The sequence below is a fragment of the Dermacentor andersoni genome, chromosome 1 (assembly GCF_023375885.2).
Source record: "Dermacentor andersoni chromosome 1, qqDerAnde1_hic_scaffold, whole genome shotgun sequence".
Lineage (NCBI taxonomy): Eukaryota > Metazoa > Arthropoda > Arachnida > Ixodida > Ixodidae > Dermacentor > Dermacentor andersoni.
In genome coordinates, this window is record NC_092814.1 from 362,756,852 (window position 1) to 362,778,390 (window position 21,539).

Sequence of the window (21,539 nt, forward strand, 5' to 3'; positions counted from 1 at the left end):
ACTCGATCCCTTACAGTGCGGTTTCAGGGTGGGCAGATCCACAACAGATCACCTTGTCCACATTGAGACAAATATCCGTGATGCCTTTGTCCACAAACAGCTTTTCTTGTCAGTATATTTAGATATGGAGAAGGCATACAACACAACCTGGTGCTTTGGAATCCTCCGTGATCTGTCTGAAATGGGAGTTCGAGCCAACTTGCTTCACGTGATTCAGAGTTAGCTCTCCTATCGTACGTTCCATGTTAGAGTTGGTAATGTTCTGTCTCGTCCTTTTACGCAGGAGGCTCGTGTTCCACAAGGTGGTGTGCTGAGCTGCACTCTTTTTATTGTCAAAATGAACTCGATCCCGACTGTCATACCACATACTATGTTTTATTCTGTATATTTGGATGACATCCAGATAGGTTACAAATCATGTAATCTGAGTATCTGCGAGCAACAAGTACAGATTTGCATAAATAAATTGTCTAAGTGGGCGGACGAAAATGGTTTTAAACTAAACCCTCAAAAAAGTATGTGCTGGTAAGCATCTCTGAAGCCGAGCTTGGCGGGTGAACCAAGATTATGTCCGAGGGGGCGTCACCTACTTGCTACAGTCCTGTTCTCTAACAAGAGAGGTATACTGGCGGACCCTGTAATAGATCTCAATGGAGAACGGCTATCTGTGAGCCATGAACAGAAATATTTAGGGATTCTTTTAGACAGTACGCTAACTTTAAAAAAAAAATTAAATTATGGGGTTTTACGTGCCAAAACCACTTTCTGATTATGAGACACGCCATAGTGGAGGACTCCGGAAATTTCAACCACCTGAGGGTCATTAACGTGCACCTAAACCTAAGTACACGGGTGTTTTCGCATTTCGCCCCCATCGAAATGTGGCCGCCATGGCCGGGACTCGATCCCGCGACCTCGTGCTCAGCATCCCAACACCATAGCCACTGAGCAACCATGGCGTGTTACGCTAACTTTTGTTCCACACTTGAAGTATCTTAAGGCAAAGTGCCTCAAAACTATGAATCTGCTGAAGCTCTTGTCACGCATATCTTGGGGAAGTGACAGGAGATGCCTTATAAAGTTGTACAAAAGTCTAATATTAACACGCCTTGACTACGGAGCAATAGTCTATATTAGTAGGATCTTGATGAGGGCTAGTTGGTTCATATTTAGAACTGAGGTTAAGCAGTGCGAATAAAACAAGGACACGAAACAAATACCACAGACAAGCGCTATAGTCTATAATTCTGCTGGACCTAGTACTCTGAAAATGCTAGATCCTATTCACCACTTAGGCATCCGCCTTGCTACAGGCGCCTTTAGGACTAACCCTGTGCAAAGCCAGTATGTTGAATCTAACGAATGGTCATTATACTACCGAAAGACATATTTAACTTTCTCCTACGCCCTGAAAGTTAAATCAGATATTCAACATCCATGCCATTTTACTATTCGCGACTTGTCCACTGGCAGGCTGCTTCGTAACTGCCCAGCCACTAGTCCTCTGTCCCTCCGGTTGGAAGCACTCTCAGAAAAAACAGGGGTCCCTCTTTTACACAATGTCCTAATGGCTCCTATACGGTTTTCACCGTCTTGGGAGTGGCAGACTATCCAATGTGACATCTCCTTCTTAGAAATATCGAAACGAGCACCTGAGGCACACATATATTCGCATTTTCTTGAACTTAAGGAGAAGCATTCCTGTAATGAATTTTACACAGATGCTTTAAAGTCTCCTGCTGGTGTTGCTTACGCAGCTCTCGGACCCTCATTTTCAACATCTGATGCACTAAACCCACACACCAGTATCTTTACAGCAGAAGCTTACGCTATACTCTTGGTTATTTAACACATAAGGCTCACAAATGTGACTCATTAAGTGTCGTGAGAGCCTTGATTACTCTACGAAAACAAAACAACTCAGTTTCGAATGAACTGTACAGCTTATTGTGTTCCGCATAAATGTGCAATCAAGTGATTGTCTTATGCTGAGTACCTGGCCACAAAGGTATAAAAGGCAACGTAGCTGCTGACGAAAACGCTACGTCAGTCAGCTTTAGCGACAGAGATGGAAATATCCCCATCCCTGCCACAGACCTAAACTCTTTTCTACGCCGTAAACTGAGGAACCACTGGCAAGGAGAGTGGGATACCCAAGCATTGAATAAGCTTCGCACGATAAAATGAAAACTAGGGAACTGGATAACTGGAAAAATGGCACGATATAAGGAAGTGCTTCTTTGCTGATTAAGTATTGGACACACTTATGGTATTCACTGTTACCTCTTAACTGGGGGCGATCCTCCAACTTGTAGTAAGTGCGGCAATAGTCTGACAGTACTCCATGTTCTTATTCAGTGCCCTGCAATAGAAATAGAGAGGAAAAAATATTTCCCTTCTGCATATCGCAAAAGTATGCTTCTTCACCCTGAATTTTTTCTTAGTGATGAACCACTTTTTAATCTGCAAGTAGTGTGTGATTTCTTAGCTGAAACCAACACACTGAAAATAATTTGGCCAAGTAATTTGAACACGTGATTAACAGCACTTGTGTTCGAGGGCCCTCTTGAAGCTCTAGTGTCACTTTTGTTTCGTTGCGATACGTTTTTAACAAAACACAATTGCCATCACCCACGTCCCTAACCAATCAGTGTCATTATTTAGTACCTACGTATATATTTTATGCCATTTACAGCGACAGTTTTTAGGCCCTTTTACAGCCATGTCATATCTACCATGATGAATTCACTGTCCACGCCATTCACAATACATCGTTAAAATTACCATTTGTCATGGCGCTCTTTGGCCATACCTGGCCCTTGCGCCATTAAACACCACGCATCATCATCATCAGAAATTATCTGATGCCCATCTCTGTTAGAATGCTATGATGCTACGTACACAAGTGATTGCAGTGCCTAAATATTCGTAATCTTGACTTTTATGCCTTTGAAAATATTCAGAGAGAACTTCTATACAGACATAATTGCAGCACACGCGCTGTGGTGGGCGAACCAGGCTAGTGCTAAGATTGAAGTTCACAAGACAAATTCCATTCCACGTTCAGTAATTGCACACAGATCATTTGTGGCTTCCTTCAGGGACAGATGTGAGCTTTCGGGTTGCTGCTTGCTGCTGCATTTGGTGCAAAAGAATTGCTAGGAGCAGGCACCGCTTATGCGTGATTGCAATCGATGTACCGTATTTACACGATTCTAATGGGGAATTTTTTTAATGAAAGGTGTGTTAAATTTGCACGTGCGTTACAATTGTAACTAATTGTACTCAAGATCAAAAAAGAAAGGAAAGAGGAAGAAAAAAAAAGATCAATGCAAGGTAGCTAGCCACACTGTCATTGAATGGTTTGTCTGAAGAAAGCGATGCATGATGATGCTCGGAGACATCGCAAGATGGGTCCATGGTGCGTGGAATTCCCTCCCGCAGATGACAGTTGCACGAGCCTCCAGAAGTCGGACATTTCTAATGCATTAAATGGAACTGAAGATGGCTTTTCTTTGGTCTGTAGACAGCAAAAAGTTGTAGGACTCCGATAACCACTATCCGCTAAGGTTCAGCTGTGGGCGTGCCTGTGTGCCTTTGTATGTTCCATAATATTGTTTCAACACGATACGTGTCGACTCAGATTTTGCTACTTGATGTGCGCGGTAGAATCGGCACCAAGTTATTTTTTGGATATTTGGGCAATAATATACCTGTGCGTTGCAATCGGTGGCGCAATAGAATCGTGCAAATACGGTACATGCATCATTTCTTCAGAAGCTCACGCAAAGTACGGGTAGCGTGAAAGTCTCACTGCGCTGACACAACGACTTTGCTGCAGCCAAATTCCTAATACTGCATGTGCGATGAGGATAGCTATATCCCCTTCAGTCACAAATTAGGTTCGACTGTCGATAAATGTGTGAAATTTACATAATTTTATGCCAAGGTGCTGGAGACTCCATAGAAAGCAAGTCAAGGTGGGATGAGAATAACTCTGCATTTTATAGACAGCCACCATAATTACATAGTGAATAATTATTCATTTATTGTATAGTCAGTCATGCTATGTTTCTTCATTAAAAATAATGAACCACCCGCTCGAATTACAAGCATAGGTTAATTATTGGGTGGAAACATTGCAACGAGGGAAAAAAATATCTCGCAATTACTACCAAGACGCCGCACTTCAAATGTCCCATCAAACATGCTAGTGCCTTCACTAAAGCGGTCGTCTGAAGCAATAAAATTCACTCATAAGTGAAATGGGTGTACTTTAGGGAAGCAGAATGTTCAATTTACTCAAAGCTTAATGTTGGTTGTCTATTCCTTGCAACCACTGCACAGTAATGGCAAAAGTAAGTCGCGTCCACAAACGTGTATGCTGTGACTGAATGGGTTATGGGCTTGCCGATAGGTCATCTTATAATTTGTTGTCGCACAGGCAGAACAACACGGACTTAGAAGGCACGTGAGACAACACATAGCACTGAGTGACCAGCTGAGAACAGCTGTGAGCATTCTCCATGCCACCTCACACTGAACTTCAGTAACTGCATGTTGCATACTCCAAAACAAATTTAAACTTCTAAGCATCTTTATATTACAAAACACACATATTGGTTTGCTCTTATAAAGACAGATCAATGATATTATAATGCACAGATTTATTTTATTACATTTGAAAAATTATGTGGTGTGTGCCACAAACTCTGGCAGTAAGCAACCCCAGATATGAACTTCAGTAACTGCATGTTGCATACTCCAAAACAAATTTGAACTTCTAAGCATCTTTATATTACAAAACACACATATTGGTTTGCTCTTATAAAGACAGATCAATGATATTATAATGCACAGATTTATTTTATTACATTTGAAAAATTATGTGGTGTGTGCCACAAACTCTGGCAGTAAGCAACCCCAGATATCACACCAGCTGTGTCATTGAAATTGAGTGAAATGAGCCCTCTGAAAATACCATTGCGACGCATGCAACTGCACCGATTTTTTTTGCTCGAATCACAGCTTGTGAAACAGGCTTTACGGTAATTTAACAAATTATTTAACAAATTTTGATTGTGACCTTTGGTTTTTGGGTCTCGTGATGCTGTGTAATTCTTGCTTACTTCAGTTGGCTGCTGGGTACAATCTCATTGCACACTCCCAGACTTTGTGTTTTGGAGCACAGAAAGGCCTCATATTCTTTCTGTGCTTAAGGCTGCTTTTGCCTTTTCTGTTCCTTTTATTGGCATCACACAAGACCTTGCTTGCTTTGATCAGTCTAGGTGGTGGACCTTGTACCAACAGACTGTCTGAAAGGAAGAGATTGTCATCCACCCGACAGGTAGCACAAACCTACAGAGGAAACCCATATGTGTTTCTCAGAAAGAAAGCTTTGCCATTAAAACATTTATTCTTGTTCGAAGATCAAACACATGACCTGCGCCTTCCCAGGCCACTCGCATCATCATCTAACAGTAGGCTAGCAGATCACTGTGAGAGGACAAATTAATCAACAACTCAAAATGCATGGACACTGAATATAACATATGAGTTCTTTAGAAATCTGCAAGGTGAGGGAAATCCACCTACAAAAAATTTGTTTTTCTGTAGGACTGATTTGGCCACTGCAGAAGCTGTGTTCTGCAGAAATGGTGCCTACAGCCTGAACACTGACCGTGGGTACCTTGCTGAACACGTGAAATAATTAGAGAAACTGAATGCATTTACGAAGCTTAATAGTATGTAGTAATATGATTTGTGAATCGAACTGGTTGAGATGGTTGCTATTCAATACTTGTTCAAGCATTCAAGTTTTTTAGTGTCAATAAACTAAGAAGCAATTTAGGCATGTTCATAGCAAAGTTTGTTTTCTCGAAAGTGTTATTGTTTTTGTTTACAAAAAACAAAACAAAAAAAGAACATGGTTGCTGGAGCAGTGGAATCAGAAAAGCACCTTTAGCTTTGGGGTTCTCACACAGAAACTTACAAGTAACCCGTTTCATTTCTGACATGAAGAGAAAAAGTAATTTTTTTTCACAAATAGAGTAAACCCTTTTTAACTTTAAGAGTTTGGAATATTGGTTAAGTCGCAATATTTCACTGCCACAATGTCAACTCCGTGTGTTTTTCACCCCATATCTGAAAAATCTTTTCCTCCGGACTACGGGTAACTTGAAATTTTGTATTACGATAATACCAGGGAAAAAGCCACTACCCAAAGGTTTTCGTGCTTCTTGCGCAGCAGTCATGCTACCAGCAAGTTAAAATGGAATCCTGCCTTCATGGCAACTTTTGATTAATGGCGTCGGCAAACCTCGGCACCTACCTTGTGGTTGCACCTCGTGTGCTGGGTTGCGGAATCTCTCGCAAATGTCACTCCCTGCAAAGTGGCCCGCACCGACCAAGGTCATGTCAGAGGGAACAACCGGCGCCTGCCCAACCGCTGCTAGTTTGCTCCAATAATGAGGATAGGAAAGAACATGTGACTTCCATCAAACATTGCAGTGCAACTTGTCATCTGCACATTTTGCCCCGTTGTGCACAGGTTGCCTAGGCAATGGGGTGTCGTCGCTTGCACTCGCGTTTCACCTGGGGGCTGCAAGCTCGCTAGCCAAGCCCAGATGCAGCATAATTCTTTTCCCCTTCTACCATCACTCACGCACTTGCTTGGCTGGCTTGGCTTGCAGGAGCACGGCAATTGGGTGTTACTGCGAGCATGCATACAAGTGCACGGTGAGGAAGCGTTTTTTTTGTTTGGCGAAGGTGGAGACTCGACACACTGTCTCCAGTGCACCCAAACTGTAGGGCAGAGCATGGTGCAGTAGATGCAGTATGGTCTAGCAACTCTGGCAGCTCTGGCGTGAGATGAGGCATGTTGTATTCCCACCTGGCGGAGGCACAGTGCGTCGAATGATGCTGGTCACATTGGCTATGCCATGACACTGGACTGTGGAATGTTCATTTCTGCGCCGTGCACACGCACGTGGAGTTTCAGAGAGATTGTGGCTTGACAAGGGCCCTTGCTTCATGCTTGCATGATGGTTAGGCGTTACTGCACGCTATTCATGGGCATCTGCTAAAGGCGTGACAGTTGCGCTCTTCTACAGTTCAATTTTGATTTTCAAAGTGAAATTGTCCAGAATGCATTGCACTACAGAAATTAGTATAGTCAACTTTTTGCATATCTGGAACCACTTATGAACTCTTCAGATGACAGTGTTTCTCTTGCATTTTTATCAGTCGTCCGACTCGGTGCCAAAAATGCTGTCTTGGCAGGTAAACACTGTTGCCTGTAGACGCTGCTGTGACCATGCATGCATGTAAGAGCAATGGACCGACAATATTACTGGCGCTATTTTGAAAAGGCTCCATGTGGATTATGCTTAGTTAGCGGGCTGATTTCGTGATTTGTTCATCGCAAAATCTGCTTATCTTGAAATTTTTTTCTGTTTTTATAGCGTTAGTTAACAAGGTTATGCTGTAGTCACAAATACTTTGTTTAATATTTTGCTTATATCCACTTGTGTGTGCTGTACAACATTAATGTTGATAACGGGTATGCATTTAATAACCACATTGAATTGTCAGAACTAGGTATGTCACAATGGTGTCTAATTCTTAGGCGTTTAAATTTACGTGTGTGGTAGCATAAAAATGGCATTTGAAATTCGGGCATTGAGTACCTGGTGCCATCATAACTGCCCATGTGGCACTGGTATAAGAGGCTTCAGCATTTTTTATAGCTCATCACTGATGTAGTTGATCATTCATTCATTAAAACTATTTTCAGTAAAACTATAATTCAGTGAAGAAGTAATTCAGTAATTCAGTGAAGAAAGCCACCCAGGCATTCTGGACTTCAAGCTGGCGGGACTAGTGGTACCTCACTGCAGGTAGACTTATGATTGTGTCCGAGCGAGTTTGATATGCTTGATGCACTTAAAATGTGTTCCTGATGTGACATTAAAAGCAAATGTCAATTCGAATAACACAGTTTTTTTTTCTGAAGTTTTATGTATAGAACTCACGAGCTTAACATTTTAGCTCTGGTACCTGAATTAACAAATTAAATTAATAAATTAATTAGTCGATTAAGATTTTATATTTAATCAGGTTCATCATTTTAATCGACGCCAAGCCTTGCTGTGACACATCCTAGCCTGCAGTCATTATACTTACTGTTTCTCTATCTACTGTGTTTTGCCATGTTCAGCTCGTGTGAAGTTCTTTGCAGTTCTCCTAGCCGAGTGGGCCAGAACCAATGGCCTCCCTCTTTCTATGACTTGTGTGCAGGGCCTGTCTCGGTTTGAAGTGCAAGATGCCATCCGCGAACGACTGCAGCAGATAGGGGCACATCGCAGTCGCCTGCCGCACGCGACCACAGTGCCTGTCTGCAGCCGCTCGGGCGACCTGCTCGACTTCCGACTCAAGCCACAGTTCTTCCTCAAATTTGAACGGCTGGCACAGGAGGCACTGCAGGTGACGGAAACTTTGAGGCGTGCCGGAGAAAGCCAGTTGCGGTGCCCTCCTATCCAAACAGTCGCTGCAGGCAGAATTGACTCTTACTGGCTTTGTGGACTCAAATTGCGAGGGCAAGTTGTCTGGTGTAAGGTGATGACAGAAAGATCACGTAGTACACTAATACAGAGGTTGGGCACTTTTTCAACAACTAATAGCTTGTATTTTTGTGGAACTAGTTTGCTGTATGACTCACCACTCTTAGAACAATGGCCAAAGGATGCTCTGGGAAGTCATATGCCATTGATATTACCTCAGCTTCCTACAATACAGCTTGATTTTGTTCACATTTACAAGTCTCCTGTCCTTAACCCTTTAAAGCCGACACTTATGTATATACCCAGAAAAAGTACTGATTAAAAAAAATCTATATGTGCAAAACACAGGAAAAATACGCATAATCAGCGAAGAGAAAAATATTTAACGTAAACTTTTTCAGCAAGGGAAGTGCAACACCAGGCAGAAAACTGGAAGTGGGCTTCACACCAAGCCACCTATGACTTTGTTTGAAATTTGTAAAGACAGCTCTTGTCATATGGGAACGACAGGTTTACATTTCATTTGCTTTACATCACGTGTGTGCCACCACTGCATCCGGAGACCTTGCATTGGTCTGTCTCCTGTGCACATGCTTTCAAAGGAAAGCGAGTCGTGTGCCAAAATTCTTCCTTCTTGTCCTTTGTCTAGCCTCTAAACCATCAAATGATGCTTGCTGCTTATCATTCAATGTTGGCTGAAGGCATTTAGCTAGAAACTTCGTACTCAATACCGAAATTCATAAAGAAAAAGAAATGTTTTCTGATATGTTGACTGTCGTCAACATTCTTCAATAGAGGGTTCTACTCTCGGTCAGTCACTTTTGGGCATACGATCACTTTCGCTAGGATTTCCATGACTCGGCACCAAATGCATTGGTATCTACAAGCAATGACCTGTCAGCACGCACACACCTGATCCCTATGGTGACCCCAATAGCGATCCCGTTAGTGGTAGCGTTTGTCTTGGCAGAGCATAGGGGACAATGAATGTGTTGAACACACGTCGTCTCCCATTGAAAACGCCTATTTTCTGACTGCCTTAAGAAGATTTTCAAGCAATAGCCGTAGCTTACAGTATTACAGTATTTACCAAATTCTAACGTGCACCTTATTGTTATCAATTTCTTTTGCGAGAGAATTGAGCCAAAAATTACCTGCAAATATGAAACCAAAACCGCCTTCACGGTATTTGTATGCTTTACTGGATAACACAAGCGCACTGCGGCGAAGCTGACTTTAAATAATTTCGGCAAAGCTGACTTTAGAAAACCAGCTGCCATTGTCCAACACATGTTAGACATACTAAAAAATTGTGTGCATCAAATTTATACCTTGTTTAGGAGTTTAACGTCATTTCTACGTTAGTTTTCTACTTTCTACACAAATAATGCGAGCACGCGTTTGATTTGGGTGCATGTTAGACTCTGGGAAATACTGCCAAAAGAATTGGCAGTGTGTATTGCCATTATTTCTGCGTCTTGTCTAATTCTTCGACCCACTGGATAAATTTATTAATTTTGTCTGTCCCATCAGGGTTGAATTAACAAAAGTCAACTATACACAGGTGCTTTTGCATTCTGCAACCATCAGTGAATGTGGCTGCTGTGGCCAGGACCATCTACTTCATGCATAGATTTCAGGGGTGGTACAGCTGTGCCAATTGCACTAAAGTTACATTTGCGACTCACTGCACCAAGCCACATAAATACATAAAGATAGCTCAAATTGCGCTAGAGCCGCTCCAAAACACAGCATGACTACGAAGGGCTTGCATTCCGGCCACTTTCAGAGGAAAATAGCAGCCAAATAAATAGCCTGGGCTTTGTAAACTTCATCCTCAGGATATCAGGAGTTGCTACAGTCGCCGAGCCTTTCAGACGCCATTCGAGCCTCCATACTGCTGCATTGGCGTGTAATAATGCGCGACCGTATAGTGCGCTCATGAATCCATGTTAATATTTTGTTGAGGATGTTTTTGAGAGTTGTGTATGTTTTCATACGTATCCCTTGAGGCACCAGCGCGCGTATAATAATTCCATGCCAGTGGGGCCAGTGGAATAGACAAGCTTTGCTGGTTCGGTCAGCCGTCGTTGAAAGACACTGGCTTGCTTAAATGACTCTTACTGAATGAATTTAATAAGGCAAGAGGTAATTCTTGTTCAGATCATTCAACCTGTTTATTTTAATTTCTTATGGTTGTTTCACTTAAGGCAATGTGAGTACACGTCGTGAAATGTAGATGTGAATCTTCGCACATGCAGTGCGTCGCTTTCAAGGAACACTAGGAGTGCACACTGTGGGATATAAGGAGGCATATTCATCACCGTGAGAACATCTATATTGGGTACAGAGTGGGATAATTTCATGGTATTCGGTTGTTTATTAGACGTTAATATCAAGCTGAATCTTCTATCTTAATGTCGCTTTAGAATCCCTGCGCTAGTATGGTCAGCGTCATGTCACAAATTTTTAGGCATTTTCTCATATTTGGGTTATTGCAGCTCAGTAAATGTTTTCAAAACTTGCTAAGTTCTGTCCAATGTAGTCCATATTTACTAGGCTCGGAATTCATTTACTGTGACAGCAGCAGCATCTCACAGTAAAGATTTGAGGGTACCGGGCCAACGCCAGGTGGCGTAGAGTTGCAGGCACGAGACTGTAGGCAACTGTGTGGAGTAGCAGGCACGGGACGGTAGGCAGCGGTGTGTGGTGGGCAGGGAGAACATGGAAAGCGTGTGTGCGCGGTCGGCATGCGGGGAGCATGCGACAGCGAAATGAGCGAGTGAAGTAATTGGTGGAGCAAGCTGCGTGCTGTGTGGCTAACGGAATGCAGACTGTGTGTGTGTGTGTGTGCGCTGAGGATTTCCCGAAATAAAGAATGTACATGACAAAGACCAGCATCATATTTCTCGCATGAATTAACAAAAGCGCACAGCTTGGGCAGGACAGTAAATTAGAGAAAAAACACTCTTTAAAGGGACACTAAAGAGAAAAATGATTTCTTCTGCATCAGTAAATTACCTTTCTACGACACTAAAAATACCACTCTTACCACAATAAGACGCTCGGTAAGCCAGAAAAAGTGCAAGAACGAAAGACGGGTGGCGACACCTCCTTGAAGTTCCCGCGCCTGGTCGCTGTGACGTCATGGATTTTTATGGCATCTTCTAGGGCCTGCATACTTGTACAGTGGTACAGATTGACTACATTGTGTTCTAAAGGAGCCAAATATTACATAGCAAGTCTTGGAAACCTTTGCTAAGCCAACGCGGCCCAAATGTGAAAACATATGTTGGAATCCCTGATGTCACACTCACGTACCGGCCGTCGGGGTTTCGGCGTGAAATTCAAATGCTGATACTTCGGCCTTCATTTTTCTGATCTAATAATCAAACTATTATTTATAAATGACTGCCTGCATGGTTCTCAAACAATGATTTATTAGTCTAAACTGATTTATGGTTTCGTTTTAGTGTCCCTTTAATGTCTGTTTCACTGTCCCGTCCTAGGTGTGCACTTTTGTTAATCCGTGCAAGAATTAACCCACAGCCCAGCAGCACATCCTATTAAGCACCTTAACTGTTGTTTTTGTTGTTGCCTCAAAACATGGTTCACACCCATTTATTTGTTGTGGTGGTTGTCCTAGAAATTCTGGGGCATACCCACAATGGGGAATGGGCGATGAATCAGGTGGTTAAGAGAACAAACAAAAAGGGGGGAAATGAAAATTTGAAATTGCCCGATTATAGATAAAAGAGTATAGCGTGCGGGAGGATGTAGAAATAAAATAACACCAAACACAGAATTTAAAAATTACGAATCAATTTAGCACGGTAATTCAGTAAGAAATTGAGTAAGGAAATTTTGAACTGCCAAGCAAACATTTCTGTCACTAAAGTTTGTTTGTTTGATTTGGTTGCCTGCCTCTTCCATAAATAATAGCATTCACCCACAACAAGGAAATGGAAATGAACTGAGTGGTATAGGACTGTATTTATTGGGGGAAGGGTGCGGTAGTAAGAACACTTATCATTTAAAAGAAGAATAATAAAGGTAACATTGATCATAACATTTGAAAGGCAATTACAATTGTGTGATAATACAGAAAGAGTAGTGTGGATTAGGTAACCTTTTCTTCTTTGTGGTGTATGTAACCTCATTTCTGTATGTCATAGTAATACATGTTGTGGAATTCAAACTGCGTACATGGACAGACTTTAGCACTCTCGTACTCCCCCTGTCAAAGTGATCTATATTTATTTATTTAAATACGTAGCTTTGTGGGGTAGGACAGTTGCTGTGTTATAGGCTTCATGCTTTGAAGGCTTGATGACTCGTTTTAAATGTCCCAGCTGAAACAATCAAATAGACTCTGAGGCCGAAACTTTAATACAATTGATGTCACAGCAAAATGACACAATGCCGCTGTGAGATCTGAGTGATATCATTTTCTCTGTACATTTGCAGTACATAACACCATACAGGGCACTTAGCACCTATGAATAGCATGAGCTACTGTGTGAATCACATGGCATTTGTCATTGTGACCTTGCTGTTGGCAATGACGTTATCGATGCTTTCGACATCGTTTTCAACCAACAACCTTATTCTTGACGCTTCCTCTATCGTTGGTATGGGCCATGTTTGAGCTTTATCATCATCATCATCATTGTCACATATGCCTCCTTTTGCCACTGACGCTGTTTTCACAAACATGACAACGAAGAATGGCGTGCAAACACCACCATCTTGCCAAAAACAGTTTCTATGCGATGTACATCACGTAATTCACGTCCAGTGCAGCATTGCTTGTTATGTTTTCCGAAATAAGTACATGCACAGATGCCACTGCTCTCACAGTCTGTGTGCAGTCCATTGCTTTCCTCTAATTGCCAAGCCAATTGAAGGAGTATGTACACCTAGGTCAATTAATCACAGGAAACCCTGATCATGAGAAGGAAATTCATAGAAGAATAAAACTGGGTTGGATCAGAACGGCAGACATTCATAATCATCATCAGCAGCAGCGGCGGCGGCAGTGGCGGTATCCATTCTATAACCCTAATGGTCCAACGGTTATCTATCCGGCGCATTACAGGACCTACCCAGCTCCATTTTTTTCTCTTGCTGTCAATTAGAATATCGTCTATACCCGTTTGCTCTCTGATCCAAACCACTCTCTTTCTGTCTCTTAATGTTATGCCTAGCAATCTTCGTTCCATCACTCTTTGCATGGTCCTTAACTTTGTCAGACATTGTCAGCATAAGGTAGAGACTTGGTGACTAACAAAGAAGCTTGAGAACAAGTTAAGGACTGCACAAAGAGCGATGGAACGAAGATTGCTAGGCATAACGATAAGAGACAGAAAGAGAGCGGTTTGGATCAGAGAGCAAACGGGTATAGCTGATATTCTAATTGACATTACGAGAAAAAAATTGAGCGGGACAGGTCATGTAATGCGCCGGTTAGATAAATGTTGGACCATTAGGGTTACATAATTGGTACCAAGAGAAGGGAAACACATTCGAGGACAGCAGAGGACAAGGTGGAGCGAGGAAATTAGGAAATTCGCGGGCGCCAGTTGGAATCGGTTGGCGCAGGACAGGGGTAATTGGAGATTGCAAGGAGAGGCCTTCGTCCTGCAGTGGATATAAAACAGGCTGATGCTGATGATGCTGCTGATGATGAAGGTGACGAATTGCCAAGCACTGCTGTTGCATGATAGCTCAGTGGTTAGTATGCTTGACTTCCAAATGCATATTGCTTCACTGGCATAGGCTCAAATCCTAGTGGAAACAGTTGTGGGTGACATTTATTTTTCCGTACACTGTGGTACTGGCGATGCTTGAGATGATGGGGTAACCTGATGACGAAAACTATCGATGACGACAGCAGTCATCAACATTACAGATCGGATGGCAGACGGGACAGACGGACGGACAAGGCAAACCCAGTTTTGAGCTCTCAGCGGCTGTCCCAGTAAAATTAATTAGGACAAAGCAGATGTCGTCAAACTCTGTGATGTCATGGCGAGTTGGTGTGCAAACTTCAAGGTGGCAATGCTACTCGTGTTTTGTTTTTGCATCTTGTCTGGTTTACCAAGCTTTTTCTCGTATGAGGTGCCTTCTTTTGAGTTGTGAAAGCACCGTCTACTAATACAGCTGAACGTAAGTTTCTCTTTGGTGTATCTATAATGAACTTCCGCAGCTGTGCACATGTAAGAGGTTATAACGTTTGTTTTTCCTGACTGCACAGTTGCATTTCCACGGTTCTCTTAGTGTCTGAAGAATTGTCAGTAACTGCACTTTGGTGCACCATCGTTCATTTGAAGCTGAAATTCATTCCCTTGATAGTTTTGTTTTTCTGATGCTTGTTATTCCGGGAGGTCCTTTTTCAACAATTTTGCACCTCAAGAAGCAATTATCGGTCAACTTTGAATGTTGATAAAGATGTGAAACCATAAAATCAATTGGTTGGGAATGCATGTATCTTCCTTCCATTTTTAGAATAATGCATGATTGCAAACTAATGTTCTTATCAAACACTGCAGGCAGTAGAGAGTGGAGAGCTGGTGTTTGAGCCTGACCACTGCCGGAAAGCCTGGGTGGAGTGGCTCACAAGAACAGAGTGAGTTGGCCTCTGCATCGAGGTCTCTCTTATTCAGTCGTTAGCACAAGCACCAAGTAACTGAGAGGCTTGTTATTGAGTCAGTACACTGGATTAAAGTTTTCATAGCAAATAGCCTTCAAATGCTTGCTTTGTCCATTTAACCCTGTAATGCCGGGCGTATCATTTAGGCTACGCTAAGTTTAATAAATTACTATTTAAGCACGGGAGAATTGACGTCTGGCCCATAGTATCATTTTGGTACACTGGAGGTTTCAGTTCTGGATAGTTCAACAAAGTTTTTACTTAAGTAACGTTTTATTGTTTGTTTTTGTTTTTTGGGTGGGTGGGTGCAAATTTACTCTGCATGGACAGAAATAAAGGTGAACGAGTTGTTTTTGTCTTGTTGTGGAACGGGGTTTTAATAAAAGCATTACAGGGTCAAAGCAAACGTGTAATTTTCCTTTTTATTGTGTGAGATCTGACATGTGGAAGTTTTTGTACCTTTCATGACTGTACAGTGTTGAGCACTGGTCAAACGAGGAATGTCTGTAGTTGTAGCCAAGGTTTCGACAGGAGGACTTGTCTTCGATGAAGAGAATCTTCCTTGTTGAAACAGCTTCAGCCTGTGACATCCCTGGTTTAACTACTGTTCATCACTTTAAGTGTTCATCTTCCTGTGAACCTCAGGTCAAGCATTTCTCTCGTCGGTGTGCTTGACCTCAACATATCGCATTTACTCACATAATAATCGCACTTTTTGTAAAAAAAATTGATGCAAATACAGGGGTGCAGTCATTACGTGGGGTAAATTTTCCACGAGAAGAAACGAAATTTTTTCATCCTGCATTTGCTGCGGGATGACAACAGGTCAATAAACAGGCCGCTGCCGCTGTAACAGTGCGGGACACCAAAACAAAAATAGCGGCTGGCAGGGCAGGCCATAGAGGAAGGAAAACTTCCTCCATGGAGCAAGCCAAACGCACCGAATGTGATTTTTTTTCTTCTCGTGAGTACATTACATGCATTGAAAGTTTCTTCCGTATCAGTAATGAATAATATTGTTAATATCAGCAAGTTTGCGGCAATAACGTAGCCATGTCCACTTTGAGGGTACAGAAACAGAGATGGGCGCACTTAGCTGCCAGTGACATAGAAACATGGCAGGCATGCTGCGAAAACTGCGGCATTTGTCTTCACTACAGTCCTAATACAGCATGTTTCCGCTAAGGGTAGGCAAATATCTTAGCTGTGTTACAAGCGTCGGCGTATGACTAGGGTACACTTCTAACGGATCAATGTGAACGTGGCTACTATCGTTCCCGCTCGCGATTTGTTACGTGCCCACGACTGCAGACGAGAAGAATCTAAAGGTGCCTTTTTTGTTGTTGTTGACCACGGCCATAATACAGCCTACAAATAATAAAGCCAAGGCAAATTTGGTTGTAGATTTTTTTTTTTCATGGAAGTGCAGAAAGTGATGAAAAGAATGAAATGGGGAATCTGTTTGGTGCGTGCAGACTGCTTAGTATGTCTTGATGGTAAGCGCGATCGTCATTACCTAGACTTGGCACACGGCATATCGCTGCAGCAAGTTTGGGGTGCGATCATTATGCGGTAAAGAAAAAAAAAAGAATTTTGACGACAAAATTCAGGGGTGCAATCATTATACAAGTGCGATCATTATGCAAGTAAATACTACAGTAAATGGGAAAGGAGCACAAAGAAAGAAAAGAAAATGTGAGGACAAAAGAGTGTCTTGTAGAGCTGCGGTTCTGTCTGGTGTTTCAAGTCTTTGTTTCTTTCTTGATGCTTTTTAATCGTCTTTAGCAGAGATGAACCGCCTAGCCCAAAAATGTTTGCTTGAACTATGGATGCTGTGCTGTTGTTATGGGTATTGGGCCTGTTTTGACAGAGTTGTTGGCTTCAACTGCAGGGACTGGTGCATCTCTCGTCAACTGTGGTGGGGCCACCAGATTCCAGCCTATAGAGTGCTCAATGCTGATGTAAGCACATGGGAGGGAACGGTGCTCTGCTTTCTTTCACTCATTTTCTTTTACTTGCATTGTCTAGCAACATATATTTGTTAATCTTTTTATTGAACAAGCCACTGTGATCGCTGTTGCCACCTGCTCGAATTAGTTTGCAACCATGCACGTGCCACAGTGCAAAATTATGTAAGCGTTCTTATGGCAGGCTGTCTTTATTTACACACTACAGTTGAACTTTGATATGATGAACATAGACGTAATGAATTATCACATGTAGCAATGTAAATATGGAAATGTTTCTAAATGATATCGGTATGTAACATATTATATGATTATATTACAGGGGTTCTCAAACTGGCTTCCGTGGAACCAAGGGGTTCCACAAATGGCATCTTAGCTAGGGTTCAGCGAGAGTGGTCAGAACGAATCCAGCTGCATCCCATTTTTTTCCATTCACTTCTACAATTTATCAATTCAGAAGAGAAATTTCGCATTCCATTTTAGATTTAACAAAGCCACCACATGTCACATCTGCACTTTGGAAGTCTGTGAGCATTGAGAGACCCACTCAGCAGTGGTGCACAAGGCTTATAACTGGGCATATTGTGGGCCCATAGTGGCTGTGCTGAGCAGTTTTATAATTCGTTTTCATGAGTGCAGATTATAACACATGAGCGGGAATCAACTCAGAAGTCCTGCAAGCTGAAAGCCGCTTCTCAATTTATCGAACTCTACCTGTCAACTCGTGTTGCTGACGAATGACAGTATTGGCCATTTGAACGGCACGCTGTAAAAGACACGTGGGGTAGTTTAGGTATGTCGGTGTCGGCAACACAGGCTAGTTTGCTACTGCACTGTGTCGGTTCCATAACAAAAATGTGCAACAAGCCTTTTAACGTGCACGAATGGCACTGCTGCATGCTGGGCGACACAGGCATTTAGGGTTAGTGTTGGATTGGTATATCGTAGACCGTTCTGCAGCGCAACTGGCTTGTGACGTCCGTTCGCAAAAAAATAAAAAGTTTTTGGCATCCGGCACTTCGGTTGCTTGAAGATGCCATTTCTGGCGTGTAGTGCCTAGAGTGGTTGTTGTATGGTTGGTGTGCGCTGCATTGTGATGCACGACATGATAAAAAAATTGTCTGTCTTTCATCGTGAGATCCTTGCCAAGAGTGTTGGCCTTCTAAATTAAATATAATACAACGAACCATAAATGACAGCGGCCACACGCTGACGTGGCAGCGGTGCTATACGTTGGTTAGGCGAATCCAGAGGGGATGATGCCGTGCTTTCCACCGTACCCCCTGAGACACGCCGGCACTTAAACAGTCACAGTACTGAGCATGCAGCAGCACCCCCTTCCTTCCTTACCATTCTCTGTGTGCTTTAATGAGAGAGAGGTTGCATAAAGGAATGAGGCATTGTTTCTGCTTTGCTGCAGGGAGCATGGCTCAGTGCCTCGCTTTAATGAGCGCTTAGTGTGAGTCTGTATAAGCACATTGCTGGAAACAGGTAGAGGGGAAGGGTTCTACAGCACTCTGGGAAAACTGGTAAGGTTCTGTGAAGGCCAGAAAGTTTGCAAACCCCTGGCTTATAACAAACCTCAAATATAATGAAGTTAAACAGCGTGAAAAATGGCACATTGAAATGAGCACAGGGCTAGCTTGCCATCAGTCATCTTGACTCGGAAAGAAATTAGCTGTTTGAGTGACTACGTAATTGGTCGCTCTTGTTTTGTTTTCCTTTAAGGACACTCCATCGGTTTTCGGTTAGTTTTTCAATGCCTTCTTTCTTTCCATTCTTCAGCGTATATAATGTGGTTGCAAAATAAACGTACCTGTTTGCAGTCGGCACCTAGGCCTGTCCTCTCATTCGTGTCCCATTTTTTGCACTGCTTTTCCATCATTAGGCCACACCAAGCTCAAATTCAGATCCTCTTGCAGTACTAATGATGGAGGGATTTAAGTGTGAGATGCGACTTTGTTATAGCGAGGTTCGAAAGCACTGATAAATAAAAGCCTTCTTTATAATAATTAATCCTAATGACTATGCAAGTATGCCTTCTATGGCTTTGGGGCAAGCAGCATGAAATATAATTTTCCCTATTCAAATACATGTGACTCTGCCGAGACCATCCAATCAGTTCAAATTATTCATCAATTCGAGTTAACAAATTTCAAATTACTGGGATTTCATTGTAACAGCCGTATTGTTATGCGAAGGATGAGTCAGTAAGACGAGCAACTATTTACAGGTTATATTTACAACAGCGGTTGCAGCGCTGACTGGTTAGATTCACAGTGCGAGCCCAGTTCATTCTTCCTCCTCTTTTCTCGAATGATGGTGTCCACGCGCCTCATTCAAAGACTCAAAAACCACACGCGTGTAGCATAATCCCCCGGTGGCAGAAGCGACGTCCCGGAGCGTCTAAATGTCATCACTGGTAGGGTGATGCTACTTCAGTTGTGTAAAGTGCACAATATCACTGGACTGGGAAGCAGATGGGGCGTCAGGGGCAATCTCATAGGTGACGGGAGTCATGGCACGAAGCACTCGGTATGGGCCTGTGTAACGAGACAGCCGGTTTCTCACAGGCCGACCTGATGCAACAGAGACCATAGAAGCACCAAAGAACTAGGCGGGAAGTGCACGTCTCGGTGTCGCCGGTCGTACAAACGCCTTTGACTCTCTTGGGATTTCAGAAGGCGGTCACGGGCAATTTCCCTTGCGTGGGCACAGCGGGCGATGGCGTCAAGTGCATATTCACTGGTTGGTGCTGCGCGAACAGCGAGGATTGTGTCGAGGGGCAGTGCTGGTTCTCGGCCGAACAGAAGGAAAAATGTGGAATAACCGGCTGTGTCGTGGCGTGAGGAATACTAAACAAATGTGACAAACGGTAGAGCGAGGTACTAGTCAGTGTGGTCTTAAGAGACATATTTCGCAAGCATGTCTGTGAGAATGGGACTGATATGCTCCGTGAGGTCATTTGTTTGCAGATAGTATGACGTGGATAGCTTGTGCCTTGTGGCACAGGACCACAGGATGTCCATGATAACATTTGATAGGAATGTCCGGCCATGGTCTGTGAGAAGTTGTCGCAGAGCTCCATGTTATAAAATCACATCGCGTAGAAGAAAATTGGTGACATTTGTGGCGCAGCTTGTAGGAAGTGCCCGGGTGGTGGCCTAGCGCGTGGCGTAATCCGTGGCCACAGCGATCCACCTGTTCCCAGAGGTAGAAAGAGGAAAAGGGCCAAGTAAGTCCAAACCAACCCGAAAGAATGGTTCCGCGGGAATGTCGAGTGGTTGAAGGTACCAAGCAGGTAGCATCGATGGTGTCTTGCATCGCTGGCATTTCTCACACGCAGCTATGCATCTTCGAACGGAGCGAGCAAGCCCTGGCCAAAAGAAGCGTTGGCGGATCCGGTCGTAGGTATGTGACAAACCCAGGTGACTGGCAGTGGGGAGGTCGTGAAGTTCGTGGAGAACAGCCAAGCGAAGGTGTTTAGGGACCACAAGGAGTAATGCAGGGCCATCGGGGTGAATGTTGTGGCGGTAGAGTACGCCATCTTGAAGTGTGAATAAGCGAAGGGAACTGTCGGCGAGTGACGATTCCAGGCGGGCAATGATGAAACGCAAGGACGGGTCACGGTGCTGCTCGTCAATGACATGGAGCAGTGGAAAAACGGAACACAGGCGTCGGTGTCACTATCAGACATAGAGGTCGCGTCTTCGACTGGGTAGCAAGAGAGGCAATCTGCGTCCTGGTGTTAGCGTCCCGACTTGTAAGTTACTGTGTAGGGATATTCTTGTAGTCGGAGGGCCCAACGACTGAGCCTGCCAGTGGGATCCTTGAGCAACGAAAGCCAATAGAGCGCATGATGGTTTGTGATTACTGAGAAGTCCTTGCCATAAAATATGGGTGGAACTTTGAAACAACCCAGACGAGAGCAAGACATTCACGCTCGGTAATCGAATATTTGCGCTCTGCAGTTGTCAGGAGCCGGCTAGCGTAGGCTATAACGCGGTCTTGTCCATGTTGGCGTTTTGATAAGACGGCGCCGATCCCATAACCACTGGCATCGGTTTGGACCTCTGTAGGTGCGGATGGGTCAGAGTGGGCCAAGACCGGTGGATTGGTGAGAATCGTGATAAGGCGTGAAAATGCGGCAGCCTGAGGGGAACCCCACGTGAAAGGCACGTCTTTCTTCAGAAGTTCAGTGAGTGGTCGAGTGATTGCTGCAAAATCTTTCACGAACCGTCAAAAATAAGAACAGAGCCCCATAAAACTCCGCACGTCTTTGACAGACTGAGGTACAGGAAAAGCCGTTACTGCTCGAACCTTCTCCGGGTCGGGTTGTACTCCAGGAGCATCGACAAG

General features: G+C 43.4%; 1 protein-coding gene across 1 annotated transcript in view; it reads left to right on the top strand.

Moving 5' to 3' along the window:
• LOC126516495 (valine--tRNA ligase, mitochondrial-like) overlaps positions 1-21,539 on the top strand; it is a 169,552-nt gene that overhangs the window by 72,923 nt on the left and 75,090 nt on the right. Inside the window, exons 11-13 of the mRNA XM_050166625.3 lie at positions 8,299-8,484; positions 15,113-15,189; positions 17,105-17,174. Of these exons, the coding sequence (XP_050022582.2) occupies positions 8,299-8,484; positions 15,113-15,189; positions 17,105-17,174 (333 nt within the window). The remainder of the gene's footprint in view (positions 1-8,298; positions 8,485-15,112; positions 15,190-17,104; positions 17,175-21,539) is intronic.